Source organism: Pseudophryne corroboree, chromosome 11, assembly GCF_028390025.1.
Source record: "Pseudophryne corroboree isolate aPseCor3 chromosome 11, aPseCor3.hap2, whole genome shotgun sequence".
Lineage (NCBI taxonomy): Eukaryota > Metazoa > Chordata > Amphibia > Anura > Myobatrachidae > Pseudophryne > Pseudophryne corroboree.
Window position 1 is genome coordinate 235,061,600 of NC_086454.1, and position 20,773 is coordinate 235,082,372.

A 20,773-nucleotide genomic window follows, 5' to 3' on the forward strand; every position below is an offset into this window, starting at 1 on the left:
GGGGTGGATTATAAATCAGTTAAATGGATAAGAACCTGGTTGCAGGATAGGAAACAGACAGTCGTAGTTAATGGAGTGCAATCTATGGAGGGAAATGTTACCAGTGGAGTACCCCAGGGATCTGTACTTGGTCCAGTTCTCTTTAATATCTTTGTTGGTGACATTGCAGATGGTATTGAAGGGAAGATATGCCTTTTTGCAGATAATACAAAGATATGCAACAGGGTAGACACACCGGGAGGGGTCAAACAAATGATTAATGACCTAGGTAGGCTTGAGAAATGGTCAAGAACGTGGCAACTACAGTTTAATGCTAAAAAATGCAAAAATCATGCACTTGGGTCTCAAGAACCTAAAGGCTAAGTATAGTATCAAGGGTACTATAATGGAAACTACTGAGGAGGAAAGAGATTTAGGAGTCACTATTTCAAGTGACTTGAAGGCAGGAAAGCAATGCAACAAAGCAATGAGAAAGGCAAGTCAGATGCTTGGTTGCATAGGGAGAGGAATCAGTAGCAGGAAAAAAGAAGTGATAATGCCACTGTATAGGTCATTGGTACGGCCCCATCTGGAATACTGTGTCCAGTTCTGGAGACCCTATCTCCAGAAGGATATAAATACATTAGAGAGTGTACAAAGAAGGGCAACTAAAATGGTGCATGGCCTACATCACAGAACTTACCCGGAAAGGCTAAAAGATCTTAACATGTATAGTTTGGAGGAGAGAAGGGAAAGGGGGGACATGATAGAAACTTTCAAATATATCAAGGGTCTTAACAAAGTTCAGGAGGGAAACATTCTTCAAAGGAAAAGAAGTATTAGAACTCGAGGGCATACATTGAGACTTGAGGGGGGGAGGTTCAGGGGAAATTTAAGGAAAAATTACTTCACAGAAAGGGTAGTGGATAAGTGGAATAGCCTCCCATCAGAGGTGGTAGAGGCTAAGACTGTAGGGCAATTTAAACATTCTTGGGACAGGCATATGAATATCCTTACAAAGTATTAAGGTTAAAAAAGGGTTGAGATTGCCTAAAGGATAAAATAAAAAAGGGGCAGACTAGATGGGCCAAGTGGTTCTTATCTGCCGTCAAATTCTATGTTTCTATGTAACTTACCGTTGATAACGTGATTTCTCTTATGTCCACAGGATAACATTGGGATATGGTTGAGCGACAGCGGAAATGGCACCAACACGGTCACGAGCTTTCTGGCCTCCCAGGATGATTGGGGCTTCCCCATATAATCCCGCCCACTGACTCAGTCAGATCAGTTCTTTCCACAGCGATTTAGGCAGGAGCATCAGGTAGAAACCTATTTAGGCGATAAGAACACACATGCACACCCTTCCATACAAGAGGGAAGAGGTTAAGTGATTGTCAAGAGCCTCAAATCAGGTGCGTCAGGGTGGGATCCCTGTGGATACCTGTGGACATAAGAGAAATCACGTTATCAACGGTAAGTTCTTACCATAACGTCTATTTCTCTGGCTGGGTCCACAGGATTATCCACAGGATAACATTGGGATTCCCAAAGCCAATTTTAGTGGTGGGACGCTCCTGATTACACAGGAGGACCTTTCGCCTGAAGTCTGCGTCATGAGAGGCAAAAGTATCCAAGGCATAATGTCTAATGAATGTGTTTATGGAAGACCATGTGGCTGCCTTACAAATCTGTTCTGCTGAAGCACCCTGTTGTGCTGCTCATGAAGGACCTACCTTACGTGTAGAGTGTGCAGAGACATTAGCCAGAGTAGGGAGATCTGCATGAGAATAAGCTTCTGATATTACCATTCGGAGCCATCTCGCCAGCGTCTGTTTACTAGCAGGCCATCCTCTTCTATGAAATCCGTAGAGGATGAAGAGAGAATCTGTTTTCCTGATGGCACTAGTACGATCTATGTAGATTCTTAAAGCTCGAACTACGTCCAGCGACGCTTCTCCCGCAGATAGTCCCGATACCTGAAAAGCTGGGACTACAATTTCTTCATTCAGGTGAAACTTTGAAACCACCTTTGGAAGATAACCAGATCTCGTTCTGAGAACTGCTCTGTCTGGAAAAAACTTAGGAAAGAAGACTTACACAATAACGCTCCTAAATCTGACACTCTTCTGGCTGACGCCATTACCAGCAGAAAAAGTACTATAGCCGTTAACCATTTAAGATCTGCTCTCTTAAGTGGTTCAAACAGAGAACCCTGAAGGAATTTAAGAACTCAGGTGGTGATTCCGAGTTGTTCGCTCGCTAGCTGCTTTTAGCAGCATTGCACATGCTAAGCCGCCGCCCTCTGGGAGTGTATCTTAGCTTAGCAGAAGTGCGAACGAAAGATTAGCAGAATTGCGAATAGAAATTTTTTAGCAGTTTCTGAGAAGCTCCAGACTAACTCAGCTATTGCGACCAGCTCAGTCCTTTTCGTTCCTGGTTTGACGTCACAAACACACCCAGTGTTTGCCCAACCACTCCCCCGTTTCTCCAGTCAGTCCTGCGTTTTGCAACTCGAACACCTGCGTTTTTCCGCACACTCCCATAAAACGGCCAGTTTCCGCCCAGAAACACCCACTTCCTGTCAATCACACTCCGATCAGCACAGCGATGAAAAAGCTTTGTTATGCCGTGAGTAAAATACCTAACTTTTGTGTAAAATAACTAAGCGCATGCGCTCTGCGAACCTTGCGCATGTGCAGTAAGCGACTAATCGCAGTATAGCGAAAATCGGCAACGAGCTAACAACTCGGAATGACCCCCTAAATTCAAATCCCAGGGAGCTGCAGGAGGAACAAATGGAGGTTGAATATGTACAACTCCCTGAAAGAAAGTACGTACATCCTGTAAATCAGCAATCTTTCGCTGAAACCATACAGTTAATGCTGATACTTGAACTCTCAAGGAAGCAACTTTCAAACCTTTATCCAATCCTGCTTGAAGGAAATCCAAAATCCTGGATACTTTAAAGGATCTTGGACTCAAATTTTTTCCAGTACACCAATGAATATAGGCTTGACATATTCTATGATACACACGAGCTGAAGAAAGCTTTCTTGCTCTAAGCATAGTTTGGATTACTTGTTTCAAAAATCCTCTAGCTTCTAAGATAGAGGTTTCAATAGCCACGCCGTCAAAGACAGATGATTCAGATGACTGTGGCAACAAGGACCCTGCATTAGCAGATCTGGACGTTGAGAGAGCAGTATCGGTGCTTCCACGGACATTCTTAGCAGATCTGTGTATCAATGCCTTCTTGGCCAAGCTGGAGCTATAAGAATTATCGCTCCCTTTGCTTGCTTTATTTTTCTCACTACTCTGGGTAACAGAGATATTGGAGGGAACAGATATGCCAGATGAAATTTCCATTCTACTGACAGTGCGTCTACAAGGACCGCTCCTGGGTCCCTTGTTCTCGATCCGTACCTTGGAACTTTGTTGTTTAGACAAGACGCCATGAGGTCTATCTCTGGTAGACCCCATCTGTTCACTAGTGTATGAAACACTTCTGGGTGTAATGCCCATTCGGTTTCCTGAATGGTGTGTCGACTGAGAAAATCCGCTTCCCAGTTTAGTACACCTGGGACAAACACTGCTGACAATGCTGGGAGATGGTGCTCTGCCCATCTCAGAATGGGAGTTACTTCCTCCATCAATCTTTTGCTGTGAGTTCCTCCTTGATGATTGAGGTACGCTACTGCTGTCGCATTGTCTGATCGGATCTGGACCGGTCTTCCTTGCAGACTGTGCTTTGCCCGAACTAGAGCCATGTAAATGGCCCTTATTTCCAACAGATTTATTGGCAGGCGACTTTCCCTTGCGGTCCATTTTCCCTGGAACCACAGGCTTCCGAGTACCGCACCCCAGCCTTGCAGGCTGGCATCTGTTGTCAGGACTTGCCATTCTTTTATCCAAAAAGGTCACCCCTTGTTTAAATGGTCTGTCAGTAGCCACCACGCTAGAGACCTTTTTACGTTTACTGGAAACTTTATCATCTGCTTTTTTATCGGCTGATGATTTCCATTCCATTTGGTCAGAATAAGGTGCTGCAATGGTCTGGAGTGAAATTGTGCATATTCCACCATGTCGAAGGTTGATACCATCAGACCCAACAGTCGCATTGCTGCATGGACTGACATTGTCTGGGCGTGCAACGCTTCCTGAGCCATGACCTGCACCTTGACTATCTTTTTCTCTGGTAAGAGAACTTTCTGTAGGTCTGAATCCTATATGGCCCCCAAATGAACCATCCGCTGTGACGGATTCAGAGACGACTTTTCCCAATTTATGAGCCACCCGTGTCTCTAAACAAACTATTGTCTGTTGAAGATGGCTCAAAAGTAAATCTTGCGAATGTGCTAAGATTAACAGGTCGTCGAGGTATGGGAATATTCTTATCCCCTGTTTGCGCCGACAAGCTGCCATAACCACCATAATTTTGGTAGACACCCTGGGTGCTGTTGCTAGCCCAAAAGGCAAAGCTTGGAACTGAAAATGTTCCTGGAGGATGGCAAACCTGAGGTAACACTGATGAGACAGTGCTATAGGCACATGTAGGTAAGCATCCCGTACATCCAGAGATACCATGTAATGTCCCGGTTCCATAGCCAACATTATGGAGCGTAATGTCTCCATGTGGAACCTTGGGATCCAAATGTATTTGTTTAACATTTTTAGATTGAGAATTGGTCGAAATGACCCATTTGGCTTCTGGATCAGAAATAGATTGGAGTAAAACCCCTGTCCCCTTTGTGATGGAGGTACTGGGACAATCACACCTGACTGCAGTAATTTTTGGACTGCTTCTTGCAGGGCATTGGCCTTCAACTCTATACGAGATGGGCTGGTGCAAAAAAATCTTTGAGGAGGCTGCCTCCTGAATGGGAACCCATACCCCTGAGATACCACCTTCTGCACCCAAGCATCTGTTGTTGACTGTTGCCATATGTGTGCAAAATGAAGGAGTCGGCCCTCAACCCTGGAATCCTCCAGGCGGAGGCCCGCCTCTTCAGGCTGATGGTTTCTGTTCAGGCTTGGAAGCTGGCTTTTTGCTAGCCCACTGCTTCCTACCCCTGGTTTTGAAATGGGGTTGCTTAGACTCCTCTTTAGCTTTCGCTTTGCTTTGCCAACGAAATGAGCGAAACTTTGAACCCTTAGACTTAGGGTTATAAGTAGCCGGAAATCTGACCTTCTTTGATTCAGCCTCTGATTCTAGGATATCCGATAATGGTTTCCCAAACAATATATTACCAATGAAAGGCAATGCTTCCAATTCTTTCTTGGATTCCGTATCTACTTTCCAGGTACGTAGCCAAACTGCTCTGCGAGCGGCTACTGTCATGGCTGAAGCTTTAGAAGCAACTGTACCCATATCAATTTGCTGCTTCTTCCAAGTATTGGGCAGATTGTCTTAAACGGCTTCAATGATACTCCTGCTCCTAGTAGGAGAAGAGATGTCATTCTCTAGTTCCTCTATCCATTCGCCCATTGCCTTTGCTACCCAGGCCGAAGCCATAGCAGGTCTTACTACTGCTCCTACTAGAGAAAATACATTTTTCAAAAAGCTATCTACCCTTCTGTCGCAGAACATGTGCATCTACTTTTGGAGGAACTTTTCTTTTCGAACAATCCGCAGCTGGAAATGGATAATAAGAATTCCATCTTTTCGGAATCTTATACTTCTTACTGGGCGTCGCCCAAGACTCATCCATCATTTCTGTCAGCTCATCTGACGCTGGGAATTCAGTTTTAACTGATTTTGTTCGTTTAAACACAGGTGCTTTCGATTTTAACACTGTCTTAGCTGGCTCTTCCAGAGAGGGAACAGCCTTCACAGCATTAACAAGTTCAGCTACATCCTCTGAACTAAAACTCTGCGACTGATCATCATACGGAGTATTTGAATATACTGTATCATCATCTGTTGTATCATCTTGTGTAGTCTGCCACATAGACGTATCTGCCTTAGTCTTACCTGTCCCTTGGTTGCTCGTAGAGGCTACTGGAACCAAGCCGTAGGAAGGGAGCTGCATGTATGGGTTAATAGTGCAACCTAACCCTTGAGGTGGTGCTACCGGAGTTAACCTGTTCGCTATTGAAGATAGAGTCTTTGCGAACATATTCCATGGTGGCTCTGTTGGTGGTTGAACCAACTCCTGTTTTTTACTTTGCTGAAAAGCAAAACCGTTCGCACACAAGCCCTCATAAGTGACCAATTGGTCTATACCAATTAACCCTGTCTTACAAGATAAGCATGTTAGGGATGTAGGAGTGCTTGATAAATTCTCCTCGTCACTTTTGCCGCTCAGACATGGTAATAATCTGTTAATGACTACACAATTTGTGACTGAAAATCACCTATATATGAGTATATAGAAGTGAGATCAATCTGACCACAGTGCACCTGAATTGAGGGTTAGAACAGGACTGACGTTACACAGAAAAGTCAGCACACATACTAGCAGTCAGTCACATGTTAAAGCATTAGACATTGTCATATGAGAATACAACCCCCATAACAACTTATAAATAAGTAGGAAAATTGTACTTCTGTTTCAACTGGTTCTTTTTCAACATAACATGCAGAAAACACAGTAATATACAGATCTCATATGCAATATGTACTAAAAATTAACAATTCATACTAACAAGTAGAGAGAATTTTTAGTACTGTATACCCTTCCTCTGTAGAGCGGGATACAGGGAGACTCACCACACTTCCATATCCAAGCAAATGCGCTCGTAAGATGCTGAGTGGATTCAGACGCTACTGATGTACACTACCGCTCCTGATAACTGATAACGGACACAGTCGCTCACTGACGGACACAGACGCTCAGCGACTTCCACGTGTATGCAGACGCTAAGGCCTGCGACTCGGTCTAGGGATCTCTAGTGTACACAACCGCAGCGTCTAAGCTGCGACCGAGTACCCTCGTGGTAGCGTCTGAAACGGAAGTGAGGTCATTCAGTTCATTGACGGGAGACGCGCGGAAACTGGTCATGAACTCGGAGGAGGGGCGGCCAGGAGAGCGTCTGAATCCCCCTGTTGACTTAAACTCTAAGGATCGCGGCCTCTAACCTAGTCCTGGCGCCTATGATGCCTGGAGCGTAGCGCTGTCGCACTCGAGATGTTCGGCGCATTAACACACTGTTTGTAGTCTCCACCAATACAGTGTAGTTGTGTCCGGACCCCTCTAGTAAGAGGAAATCCATAGACTCACCTTCCCCCCATGCTCCGGCCAGAGCCTGGTTACGTCTGCTGGACCTGCTAGAACATCCGACACAGACGCCTGTTGAGACAGCACTGTACCGCGAAGGTAAGCGTTGTTGCGACCCGGTGGGGAGTTATTGGAGCGACTCTTTCCAGTATGCGTTTAAGACGCTGTTAAGAAAAGTCGCTCAATAAAGAAAAACATAGTAAGACTATAAAAATAAAATAATAAAAGCTTCAGGCTGCTTTATCTACAGCAGCCCTGTGACCATGCGGCTTCCTGCCGCACCAAGCAAAAAACTGATCTGACTGAGTCAGTGGGCGGGATTATATGGGGAAGCCGGAATGCATCCTGGGAGGCCAGAAAGCTTGTGACCGTATTGGTGCAATTTCCGCTGTCGCTTAACCATATCCCAATGTTATCCTGTGGATAATCCTGTGGACCAAGCCAGAGAAAAGTAAATATTTCCAAGGCTTATTTCTAAATATAAATATCTCTAAAAATGAAGATGCTTGACAGAGTTATGACCATGCCATGTTGAATTGCCTCAAAGCTAAATTTCAGGACAGTTTTGTTCCCAGTGTTGGGTGGTGGATGGAGTGCTGGTGGCAGCCAAGAGAGCCTCTTAAATTCTATTGACTGACGTTATTCTGTGTAAAAGCCCCACTCTCTACAGTGTGCATTCGGCTGCACAGCAATTGTAGATCTAATGTCATGTTCTGCAAATATCTGCACATTTTTTTTTTTTTATATATTTGTCTGGAGCCTCAGTATAGAGAACACATTGAAGCAATAGTGTGCATAGGCGTTTCTATAATGGGTGCACACTGTCCCCTGGGTACAGGGTGGGACACATCGCACACACTGCACCCATATATTATACTTACCCCTCAGGAGTCCTGCAACTGCGGCCCTGCTGTGCGGGCACAAATCACTCGGAAAATGTCCGCCAAGGCCATTTCCGAGTGATTTACGCATGCACACTTGAGGTATCTCCGGGAACAAGGTGCGGGCACAAATCACCCACGCATACGCAGTACTTTGTTACTTGAGAGGAGGGGGCCTGCGACGGAGACTGCAAGCGGGTCCCCTCCTCTCTTAAAACGCCCCTGATAGTGTGGTTATACAGTATATGTTTTTGTAGAACAATGATTTGGATACAATAAACCTGGTGTGATATAAAGTGACCTGCACAATGGGGTTACTTAATCTTCTACGCTTTATTCGGTTTATGATATTGACTGCAAAATTGTTGCAGGGCAAATATAAAAGTGCATTTACCACGTTAGCCTGCGAGTACTTCATAGCAAAGCTTTTCATTTTTCCGATGTAGATGTTGTTATAGAACTGAACAAGGTCTCCTCTCTCCTCTTCCATATCGCTGCTGGCTCCAGTTATAGGTGTTGGTGGGCCGCTGTTGGGCTGGGGTATAGGTAAAGTGCTACTCGATCGCATTACGGGACTGGGCTCTCTGCTGCCTGAAAAGAGAAAAATTAAACAAAAGATATAGAGAGATTGCAATGTGTAAGAGGTGACCTGTAGAGAGATTGCTCTGTTAAGCTGGGTACACACAGTAAGATATGGTGCGCTATATCGCACCATGTGTATGCATTAGGCTGTGTGTGTGATGCACGCTCCCATGCATATCGCGCATCATAGAAAAAGATGTACAAATGTTACACGACCTGAAGGAAGGGGAGGGGAGGAGGGAGAGACTAGGTGGGAAATGTATTCCAGATCAGCATCCCCTCTTAGCCCAAATGATGGGTAACTGTAGTAGGATCCACAGTATTACCGCAGACACGTTTCCACTGTATAGCCTTTGTAAAGGTGTGTTTTACCTATCCTGTTTGGGCAACTGTATTCATACTAGTTTTTTTTGTGTCTTTCATCCTATATTTTTATAAAAACTCCTAGTACATTTTAAAGAAAAAACTTCCTTCAATAAGTTTGTGTCCTGATTAAGGCCTGTCTATATTTACATACTACGAACCCCCCATGACCACTGGAGGCAAAATAAAGGAAATCGATCATAAAGGGAGCCTTTGAAAGAAACCCTTATAAGAATCATTTTGCTTGTATTACTGTAAGTATCGGTACGCCCCCTTTCTCCAGTTGTACACGGTTTTGAGGTTACCACAGGGATAAGGTGATATAATTTGGTTGAAGAATCATCACAAAAGAAACATTTTATAGGTACAGATGTGTCCTCTTACATCCTTGCTGCAGTCACGCTAAACAGCCCTTCAAGTCACGCCATACTGTGGCAGGACTCTGTAGCGCTAAGCGTCTTTTGTTGTATTTTGCCGCGAAAATGCGTCTAAGATGCATTCTAATGCAAAAAAGAATAGACACGAGCAGCTTCTGCTGATTAAAATTATATGCAGCATGCATATATTCTGTATGTAATTGCGGTTCTATCTGCATCCGAAATACAGTGTTTTCCAGGAGCATAGCATTATGTATGCAATCGCAGTCACACACAGAATGTAGACATGCTGCATATCATTTTATCAGCAGAAGCTGCTTGTGCGTCCTATTAAATTACATTGCAACTAAGACGCAATTTTTGCGGGTCACATGACACTCTTGTGTTATGTGTAACGTGACTTGTAGCGCATGGAGCAAAGTTGTAAGAGGACACATCTGTAGAAAGCACACAGTTGTTGTGTGAGTAAACTGCGCCATCTTATACCACTCTATAAGGTTGAGGGATTGCTATCACCCAGACATCTATACCCGGAATCTTAGAAACAATTAAGGGTGTTTTTGAAATCCCTCTTTTTATGACATACTACATCATTGTGTTTTTCTGTGTTTGTCATATATCTAGTAAACGATTATTCACTTTATTTGAATTAAGGACCAGAAACCGGAAATGAGACGATACCTTGGGATACACATACTATTGCCTTTAGGTCTCTTGTTATTCATAACCTATATACCTTCCTTTGTGAGCACTTGTGATTACAGTGTTATTCATATTTTGTGTTAATGCAAATACACTTTCTACCACTTCACTACATTAGTCCTCTGTCTACTGCCACACAATGTAGAAGGAGAGAAATCCCCTTACCGATGTCTGTTGTATTCTCTGCTGGGGAGGCCAACAGTGCATGCTCACTGCCCCCAGACTGTTGCCGTCTTCTTGATTTTAGGAGTACACTTCTGTAAACCTGTAGGATTTAGCAAGAGAAGAGGCAAACAATGAACAGGTTTCTTGCTAGGTAACAAAATATAGCTCTGTCCATTTGAAATATATACAAATTAAAGACTCATAAAATTGGTGAAACAAACTGAGCATTCACTGACAGTAAATGCTATGCAATGGCGCACTCTATGGGTCAATAGAGAAAATACAGATGTGTCCTCATACATCATTGCAGTAGGCACGCCAGGCCCCGTAAGACTCTGCTAGTGTTGCATCTTAATCGCAGTGCGATGTGGCTGTTAGATACTAAATGTGTGCATCTTTTTTGCTAGGACTCACCAGGATATTGTGCTGATTAATTTGATATGCAACACTATGGGGTATATGCAATTGCGGTCGAATTCCCGAAAATGTCGAAAATCGGGACATTTTCGGCAAAAAAAATAATTCGACAATGCAATTCAGTACTTTTCGTCAAAAAAACGGACTTTCAAAATTCGACTTTTTAAAATTCGAAATTTGTCAAATTCGACATTTCTGCAATGGTACAAATGCGGCAATTCGACAAAAGTATATTCAATTGAAGATTGTAAATTCGACAACAGTGCTTTTAGACAGTAAATTCGTCATTTTCAATCCGCCACACTTTACTGGCGGAATCTAATAAAAAAATTAAAAAACATGTTTTTTTTGTGTTTTTTTTATTGGTAATAGCATATCTATTTATATTAGAAGGGATTAGGTACTTGGTTTGTCTATTTTGGAGGCACAAGTATTATTTATATATTTTTAAAAATATTATTATTATTATTTTTTATTTTTTTAAATGGAATGGTAAAAATCAGAAAAAAAAAATGCGTGGGGTCCCCCCTCCTAAGCATAACCAGCCTCGGGCACTTAAACAATATTGTTTTGACTTTATATGGAGAACATTAGAAAAAAATCTGCAGCTGCTACATTTTAGCTCATATACAGGCTCTGAGACAGATATAGGGGTATATGCAATTGCCGGCGTATCGCGGCAATTTTTCGCCCGGTTTTTAATTCGACACAATTCGACCGTCGAATTCCGGCAGGTGGGTGCCGGAATTCAACATATTCAATAAAAAACGGATTCGACAGTCCCGCTGTCGAAAAACGGCCGATTTGACGGATTTTGATTAGACTTGTAAAAATGTAAAAAAAACGGTAAAAACCCCGAAAAAAAATTGCGTGGGGTCCCCCCTCCTAAGCATAACCAGCCTCGGGCTCTTCGAGCCGGTCCTGGTTCTAAAAATCCGGGGGGAAAACTGACATGGGATCCCCCGTATTTTTAAAACCAGCACCGGGCTCTGCGCCTGGTGCTGGTGCAAAAAATACGGGGGACAAAAAGCGTAGGGGTCCCCCGTATTTTTTACACCAGCATCGGGCTCCACTAGCTGGGTAGATAATGCCACAGCCGGGGGTCACTTTTATACAGCGCCCTGCGGCCGTGGCATTAAATACGCAACTAGTCACCACTGGCCGGGATACCCTGGAGTGGGGACCCCTTCAATCAAGAGGTCCCCCCCTCCAGCCACCCAAGGGCCAGGGGTGAGGCCCGAGGCTGTCGTCCCCCCATCCAAGGGCTGCGGATGGGGGGCTGATAGCCTTTTGAAAATTGAAAGAATATTGTTTTTTCCAGTAGTACTACAAGTCCCAGCAAGCCTCCCCCGCAAGCTGGTACTTGGAGAACCACAAGTACCAGCATGTGGGAGAAAAACGGGCCCGCTGGTACCTGTAGTTCTACTGGGGAAAAAACACACATACTTACCTATGTTCACACGCCGACCTCTGTCCACTTGTCCAAGTAGAATCCACGGTGTACCTGAAAATAAAATTATACTCACCTGATCCAGTGTCCTGTGGTCTTTTATTATAATCCTCGTACTTGGCAAAACAACAAAACGGCAACCCGGACCAGACGGACTGAATGGGGTCCCATGTTTACACATGGGACCCCTTTCCACGAATGCCGGGACCCCACGTGACTCCTGTCACAGAGGGTCCCTTCAGCCAATCAGCGAGCGCAACGTCGTGGCACTCTGCTGATTGGCTATCCTCACTGCTGACCACAAAGTTCCCACCATTGAATATAATGGTAAGGCTTTGCGATGCGCTGTCTGACAGCTCAGACGCGCATAGCCAATCAGCAGAGTGCCACGACGTTGCGCTCGCTGATTTGCTGAAGGGACCCTCTGTGACAGGAGTCACGTGGGGTCCCGGCATTCGTGGAAAGGGGTCCCATGTGTAAACATGGGACCCCTTTCAGTCCGTTTGGTCCGGGTTGCCGTTTTGTTGTTTTGCGAAGTACGAGGATTATTTAAAAAGATCCGGACACTGGATCAGGTGAGTATAATTTTATTCACAGGTACCCCGGATTCTTCAGTGACGAGGGGGGCGTAGCAGTCGGCGGGTCAACATAGGTAAGTATGTATGTGTCGGCATGTATGAAATAAACTTTTACTTTCACGGTGTGTGTCTCCTGTTTTTATTTGGGTAATTTTTTCCCAGTAGAACTACAGGTACCAGCGGGCCCATTTTTCCACCCGCATGCTGGTACTTGTGGTTCTCCAAGTACCAGCTTGCGGGGGAGGCTTGCTGGGACTTGTAGTTCTTCTGGAAAAAACAATATTCTATCATTTTACTCAAGGCTATCAGCCCCCCATCCGCAGCCCTTGGATGGGGGGGGGGGGGGGGGGGGACAGCCTCGGGCTTCACCCCTGGCCCTTGGGTGGCTGGGGGGACGACCCCTTGATTGAAGGGGTCCCCACTCGGTACCCCGGCCAGGGGTGACTAGTTGGATATTTAATGCCACGGCCGCAGGGCGCTGTATAAAAGTGACCTCCGGCTGTGGCATTATCTGTCCAGCTAGTGGAGCCCGATGCTGGTGTAAAAAATACGGGGGACCCCTACCCTTTTTGTCCCCCGTATTTTTTGCACCAGCAACAGGCGCAGAGCCCGGTGCTGGTTTTAAAAATACGGGGGATCCCATGTCAGTTTTCCCCCCGGATTTTTAGAACCAGGACCGGCTCGAAGAGCCCGAGGCTGGTTATGCTTAGGAGGGGGGACCCCACGCAATTTTTTTTCGGGGTTTTTACCGTTTGTTTTACATTTTTACAAGTCTAATCAAAATCCGTCAAATCGGCCGTTTTTCGACAGCGGGACTGTCGAATCCGTTTTTTATTGAATATGTTGAATTCCGGCACCCACCTGCCGGAATTCGACGGTCAAATTGTGTCGAATTAAAAAACGGGCGAAAAATTGCCGCGATACGCCGGCAATTGCATATACCCCTATATCTGTCTCAGAGCCTGTATATGAGCTAAAATGTAGCAGCCGCAGATTTTTTTCTAATGTTCTCCATATAAGGTCAAAACAATATTCAAGTAATGCATTTCAAATTAAGCAGCACAGTTTCCTTGTGTGTCCTAGTCGTATTGCAGTGCGACTAAGATGCATTTTCGGCATAAAAAGATGCCTGACACTAACATAGTTGCACTGGGCGTGGCAGCTCACTTGCCCCAGGCATCTCATGCTGCGTGGCGTATTGAGGGTAGATGTATGGGGACACATCTATAACCTAAGTGGCCCACATGCAGCCATACTCAGCCATTATTGCAGCCACTGAGAAAGGGTGTTAAGGTGCATACACACTGAGCGCTTTTCCCCCCTGCCCAGCGATGTCCGCGGCTTTCCATAGCAGGACGCTATGGAAAGCCGCTCACCCCGCCGTTCATCTACTGGTAATACCAGTAGATGAACGACGGCCGCCAGCGATGAAGTGGGAGCGAGCATCAGCGCTCACCGCTCATCGCTTGTGCATACACACTGGGCGGCTTTGAGCTGAAAGCAGCTCAACACACCAAAAGTGAGCTGCTTTCAGCTCAAAATCGCAGTGTGTGTATGGGCCTTTAGCCTAATCCATATTTAATGCAACTGTCTAATCTTACTGCACAGTCTCTTTGGATAAACGTCTGAGCACTTGGAGGAGTCGTCAGGCAACCCACAATCCCGTAGTCGGAGATTAAGTATGTTCACTTCCTATATATATATATATAGTTTTCATCTAGCGCTATGTATATAGGAGCGGCTTGTTTAGAATAAATCTAGATCTATATATGTATATGTAAAGAAACAAGCGCTGGTAGGTAACTTTAAAATGAGTCAGGACAAACAAACATATAGAGAAACAGTATAATGTTTAAGCTCTTTTCTGATCGTTTTGTTTTTGTGGGATTCAACAGCAAAAACACGGATGCGTTGGTGGTATAGCGCTATCCCTGTCTTACCCTAACCAGCAGTGTCCCTTCTCCGTCTGGTACGAGCGCTGTGGTGAGCGGAGGTTTGCAAGCCACAGCGCTGGATGATGACATCACCGGCTGTATGGAGTTTGGCGGAGAGAATCCCAGTGCTGGGTAGATGGTCATGTGTTGTTGCTCTTTGTCTTTCCAACACGTTTCGCACCGCTGCGGGTGCTTTATCGAGGATATAAGTCCAGATCCCAAGTGTCCATTTATATCGTATAAAAAACTTTATTGATGGCCGGAAGTCAATTAAAAAAGCGGGAATCATATGTTCATCCCTTTAATGTTTCTTCTAGTCTTTTTAGTGTATTTTTTGGAATATATAAAATATAAAGAATATATCCCAAATATAGTTTGACTTACTGACTCATTTGTTACCTGATGAAATTATGTGTTATAACAGGCTTTTAATACCTACCAGTAAATCCTTTTCTCCTAGTCCGTAGAGGATACTGGGGTCCACTTATTGACCATGGGGTATAGACGGTTCCGCCATGGGCACTCTTTAGACTTTTCAGTGGGTGTGAACTGGCTCCTCCCTCTATGCCCCTCCTCCAGACTTCAGTTATAGGAACTGTGCCGAGGGAGACGGACATTTCGAGGAAAGGATTTACTTTAATACTAGTGGTGAGATACATATCAGCTCACACCTCAACCATGCCGCATACATGGCAATCAACATAACACGCGCCAACAGGCATGAACCAATTGCAGCAACAAGCTGAAAGTAACATAACACAACTTGTGTATAACTAAACTGCAGGTAGAGTACGCACTGGGACGGGCGCCCAGCATCCTCTATGGACTAGGACAGTGGTTCTCAAACTCGGTCCTCAGGACCCCACACAGTGCATGTTTTGCAGGTAACCCAGCAAGTGCACAGGTGTATTAATTACTCACTGACACATTTTAAAAGGTCCACAGGTGGAGCTAATTATTTCACTTGCGATTCTGTGAGGAGACCTGCAAAACATGCACTGTGTGGGGTCCTGAGGACCGAGTTTGAGAACCTGTGGACTAGGAGAAAAGGATTTACCGGTAGGTATTAAAATCCTGTTTTCTCATACGTCCTAGAGGATGCTGGGGTCCACTTATTGACCATGGGGTTTATACCAAAGCTCCAGTACGGACGGGAGAGTGCGGATGACCCTGCAGCACCGATTGACCGAACTTGAGGTCTTCATCTGCCAAGGTATCAAACTTATAGAATTTTGCAAACGTGTTTGACCCCGACCAAGTAGCTGCTCGGCAAAGCTGTAATGCCGAGACCCCCCGGGCAGCCACCCAGAATGAGCCCAGCTTCCTAGTGGAATGGGCCTTCACCGACTTCGGCAACGGCAATCCAGCCGTAGAATGAGCTTGCTGAATCGTATCTCTGCTCCAACGCGCAATAGTCTGCTTGGAAGCAGGACACCCAATCTTGTTGGGAGCATACAGGACAAACAAAGACTCTGTTTTCCGAATTCGAGCTGTTCTAGCGACATAAATTTTCAAAGCTCTAACCACATCTAGAGACTTTGACTCCGTGAACGTGTCAGTAACCACTGGCACCATAATAGGTTGGTTTATGTGGAAAGAAGAAACCACCTTAGGAAGAAAATGTTGGCGAGTTCGCAACTCTGCCCTATCTTCATGGAAGATCAGGTAAGGGCTCTTGTGAGACAAGGCCCCCAATTCCGACACCCGCTGTGCGGATGCCAATGCCAAAAGCATCACCACTTTCCAAGTGAGAAACTTCAACTCTATCTCTCGTAGAGGCTCAAACCAATCCGATTGAAGGAACTGCAACACCACATTAAGGTCCCATGGTGCCACCGGAGGCACAAATGGAGGGTGGATGTGCATAACGCCTTTCACGAAGGTCTGAACCTCTGGAAGAGAGGCCAATTGTTTTTGGAAGAACACTGACAAGGCCGAAATCTGGACCTTTATTGACCCTAATCTGAGGCCCGCCTCCACACCAGCCTGCAGAAAATGGAGAAAACATCCCAAGTGAAACTCTTCCGTAGGAGTCTTCTTGGATTCACAACAAGACACATATTTTCTCCAAATACGGTGGTAATGTTTCGACGTTACTCCTTTCCTGGCCTGAATAAGTGTGGGAATGACTTCTTTCGGAATACCTTTACAGGCTAGGATCCGGCGCTCAACAGCCATGCCGTCAAACGTAGCCGCGGTAAGTCCTGATACACGCACGGCCCCTGCTGCAGCAGGTCCTCGCAAAGAGGAAGAGGCTGAGGATCTTCTATGAGCAACTCCTGAAGATCTGGGTACCAAGCCCTCCTTTGCCAGTCTGGGGCAATGAAGATTGCTCGAACCCTTATTCTTCTTATGATCCTGAGAACTTTTGGGATCAGTGGAAGTGGAAGGAAGACATACACTGACCAGAATTCCCACTGGGTTACTAGCGCATCCACCGCTATTGCTTGAGGGTCTCTCGACCTGGAACAATATTTCTGAAGCTTCTTGTTGAGACGAGATGCCATCATGTCTACTTGAGGAACTCCCCAAAGACTTGTCACCTCCGCGAAGACTTCTTGATGGAGGCCCCACTCTCCTGGATGGAGATCCTGTCTGCTGAGTAAGTCTGCTTCCCAGTTGTCCACTCCCGGAATGAAGATTGCTGACAGAGCTTTTGCATGCCTTTCTGCCCAGAGGAGGATCTTTGTCACCTCTGCCATTGCTGCTCTGCTTTTCGTTCCGCCCTGCCTGTTTATGTACGCGACTGCTGTTACATTGTCTGACTAGATCTGCACGGGATGATCTTGAAGAAGATGTACCGCTTGTTGAAGGCCGTTGTAAATGGCTCTCAATTCCAGCACGTTTATGTGAAGGCAGGCTTCCTGACTTGACCATTTTCCTTGGAAGCTTTCCCCCTGAGTGACAGCTCCCCAGCCTCGGAGACTTGCATCCGTGGTTACCAGGACCCAGTCCTGAATCTCGAATTTGCGTCTCTCTAGTAGGTGCGGACCGTGTAGCCACCACAGGAGTGAAATCCTGGCTTTTGACGACAGGACAATTTTTCGGTGCATGTGAAGGTGGGATCCCGACCACTTGTCCAACAGGTCCCACTGGAATACTCTGGCATGGAACCTGCCAAACTGTATGGCCTCATAGGCCGCCACCATCTTCCCCTACAACCGAATGCACTGATGGATCGACACACTGGATGGTTTCAATAACTGTTTTACCATTTTCTGGATTTCCAGAGCCTTTTCCACCGGAAGAAATACTCTTTGAACTTCCATGTCCAGAATCATCCCGAGAAAAGACAATCTTGTTGTCGGTTCCAATTGTGACTTTGGATAATTTATGATCCAACCGTGTTGTTGGAGTATCGATAAGGAGAGCGCAATGTTTTTTATCAACTGCTCCCTGGATCTCGCCTTTATCAGGAGATCGTCCAGATAAGGAATTATATTGACTCCCTTTTGACGAAGGAGGACCATCATCTCCGCCATCACCTTGGTGAATACCCTCGGCGCCGTGGAGAGACCGAAAGGTAACGTCTGAAACTGGTAATGGCAATCCTGAACCGCAAATCTCAGATAAGCCTGGTGAGGAGGATAAATGGAAACATGCAGGTAAGCATCCTTGATGTCTACCGACACCATGTAATCCCCCTCCTCCAGACTGGAAATCACTGCCCTCAGTGATTCCATCTTGAACTTGAACCGTTTCAAGTAGAGATTCAAACTTTTTAGGTTCAGGATCGGTCTGACCGAGCCGTCCGGCTTCGGAAATACAAAGAGGCTTGAATAAAACCCCTCCCCTTGTTGCGGCAAAGGTACCAGGACTACGACCTGATCCTGACATAATTTTTGGATTGCCGCTGTTACTGCTTCTCTTTCTTGGAGAGAAACTGGCAAGGTTGATTTGAAAAATCGTCATGGGGAACGTCTTGAAACTCCAGCTTGTATCCCTGGGATACTATTTGCAATACCCAGGGATCCAGGCCAGACAGAATCCAACCTTGGCTGAACAGTTTGAGACGTGCCCCCACCCGAGAGGCCTCCCGCAAGGGAGTTCCAGCGTCATGCTGAAGATTTGGCAGAAGTAGGGGTAGACTTCTGCTCCTGGGAACCTGGAGCCGCTGTGGGCTTTTTTCCCCTTCCTGCAAAGAAGGGGGAACCCCTCCGCTCTTTTGTATTTATTGGGCCGAAAGGACTGCATGTGTGTGTGATAGGTCTTTTTTGCCGGTGCAGGTGCCGAGGGCAAAAACGTTGACTTACTTGCGGTAGCCGCCGAGACTAACGCATCCAGACCATCACCAAATAAGGTCTTACCTTTATATGGGAGAGCCTCCATGTTTCTTTTGGTATCCGCAAACGCGTTCCACTGGCGAATCCACAATGCCCGCCTAGCTGATACCGCCAATGTAGCGGCTTGTGAACTCGAGTCCGATATCTTTCATCGCTTCTAGCATGTAGGCGGCAGCGTCTTTGATATACCCTAACTTAAGGAGCATCTCATCTTTATCAACCGTGTCAATTTCTGATGACACGCTGTCTGACCATTTTTCAATAGCGCGACTGACCCACGCGTAGGCAATAGTGGGTCTGAGCAGTGTACCATTGGCAACATAAATGGATTTCAATGTAGTTTCCATCTTACGGTCTGCCGGCTCTTTTAGTGAAGCCGTGCCAGGTGCAGGGAGAATTACCTTCTTTGTCAACCTGGATAGTGCACTGTCTAACACAGGGGGCGATTCCCATTTTTTCCTGTCCTCTGCTGGGAAAGGGTAAGCTACCTGAATCCGCTTAGGAATATGACATTTTTTTCTCAGGATTCACCCACATCCCTGCAAAGAGAGCATTTAGCTCGTGGGAAGGAGGGAACGTGACTTTGGATTTCTTTTCCTTACATAAATAAGCCTTCTCCTGAGGTACAGGCGAGGCTTCTGTAACTTCCAGCACGTCCCTTATAGCCACAATCATATATTTGTTGCCAATTTATGATCTATTTCTCTAGAGTCACTATCGTCGATACAAGAATCAGAGTCTGTGTCTGTATCAGTAGTCACAAATGGTCTCTTATGTGACCCAGAGGGGCCGCCTGCAGAAGGAAGAACTGAGTCCTGAAAAATCACATCTTCCACAGATTTTCTCCAGCATTCAGCCTGAGATTCAGACTTCTCTAACCTCCTGTTAATAAGATGCATACTGTCACGTATTTCTTTCACCCATGCAGGCTCTTGGTGTGCCGGCAGCGCCACCACATTACAACTCTGTGTCCCTAAAATGCCTTCCTCCGGGGAGGAACTCCCTGCCTAAGACATGATTTACACGTATACAGCACACACTCACAGACACACTGGGACTTATAAGGGGACAGACCCACAGCAAAATCTGTCAGAGGGACACAGTATAGGAGCAGCCAGTTCACAACCCCAGCGCCAGTATGTAAAGTCTGTGAACACAGAATGCCCACAGACAACAGCGCTTTTACACAGTAATTCACACTTGTAATGCACCACAAAACGCTTTGTGCCCCCCTTATTTGCACCCTGTACTTGTGTCAGAAGTGGAGGAAAGGACCAGCGTGGTCTCTGCAGCCTGAGGAGAGAGAGGAAATGGCGCTGAGCAGTGTGCTGGCTGCCTGAGGAAGAAGCTCCGCCCCCGCAAATGGCGCGTTTTTCACTCAGCAATGATTGTAATATTTATACTGGCGGGGGTAGGGCTGTGCCAGCGGCATCTTATGCCTCCATTTGCGCCAGTTTTTAGGTATTATTTTCTGCCTAGGGCGCCCCACGCCCTGCACTGCTCTGTGTGTGTGGGCAGCAATGGCGCGCTGCGCTCCCGCCAGCCGCACCGTACCTCAGCCATCACTTTACTTGCTAGAAGATCTTCTCATACTCACCTGTCTTCAGACTTCTGGCTCTGTGAGGGGGGTGACGGCGTGCTGTGGGAGTGAGCATCTAGGCACGGCTTGCTTTCAGTTCCCTTCAGGAGCTAATGGTGTCCTGTCAGCCAGAAGCAGAGCCATGAAACTCTTCAGGAAGCTGGTTCCTACTTCTGCCCCCTCAGTCCCACGAAGCAGGGAGACTGTTGCCAGCAGTTCTCCCTGAAAATAAAAAACCTAACATAAGTCTTTTCAGAGAAACT

The 20,773-nt window shown here is 45.9% G+C and overlaps 1 protein-coding gene across 3 annotated transcripts in view; it reads right to left on the reverse strand.

The window, feature by feature from the left end:
- The window catches only part of RBL2 (RB transcriptional corepressor like 2), a 367,306-nt gene that overhangs the window by 37,880 nt on the left and 308,653 nt on the right, over window positions 1–20,773 (reverse strand). For all 3 annotated transcript variants that reach the window (XM_063945306.1, XM_063945305.1, XM_063945307.1), the window contains 2 exons: window positions 10,270–10,369; window positions 8,475–8,671 (listed from right to left, as the gene is read on the reverse strand). In XM_063945306.1, the coding sequence (XP_063801376.1) occupies window positions 8,475–8,671; window positions 10,270–10,369 (297 nt within the window). The remainder of the gene's footprint in view (window positions 1–8,474; window positions 8,672–10,269; window positions 10,370–20,773) is intronic.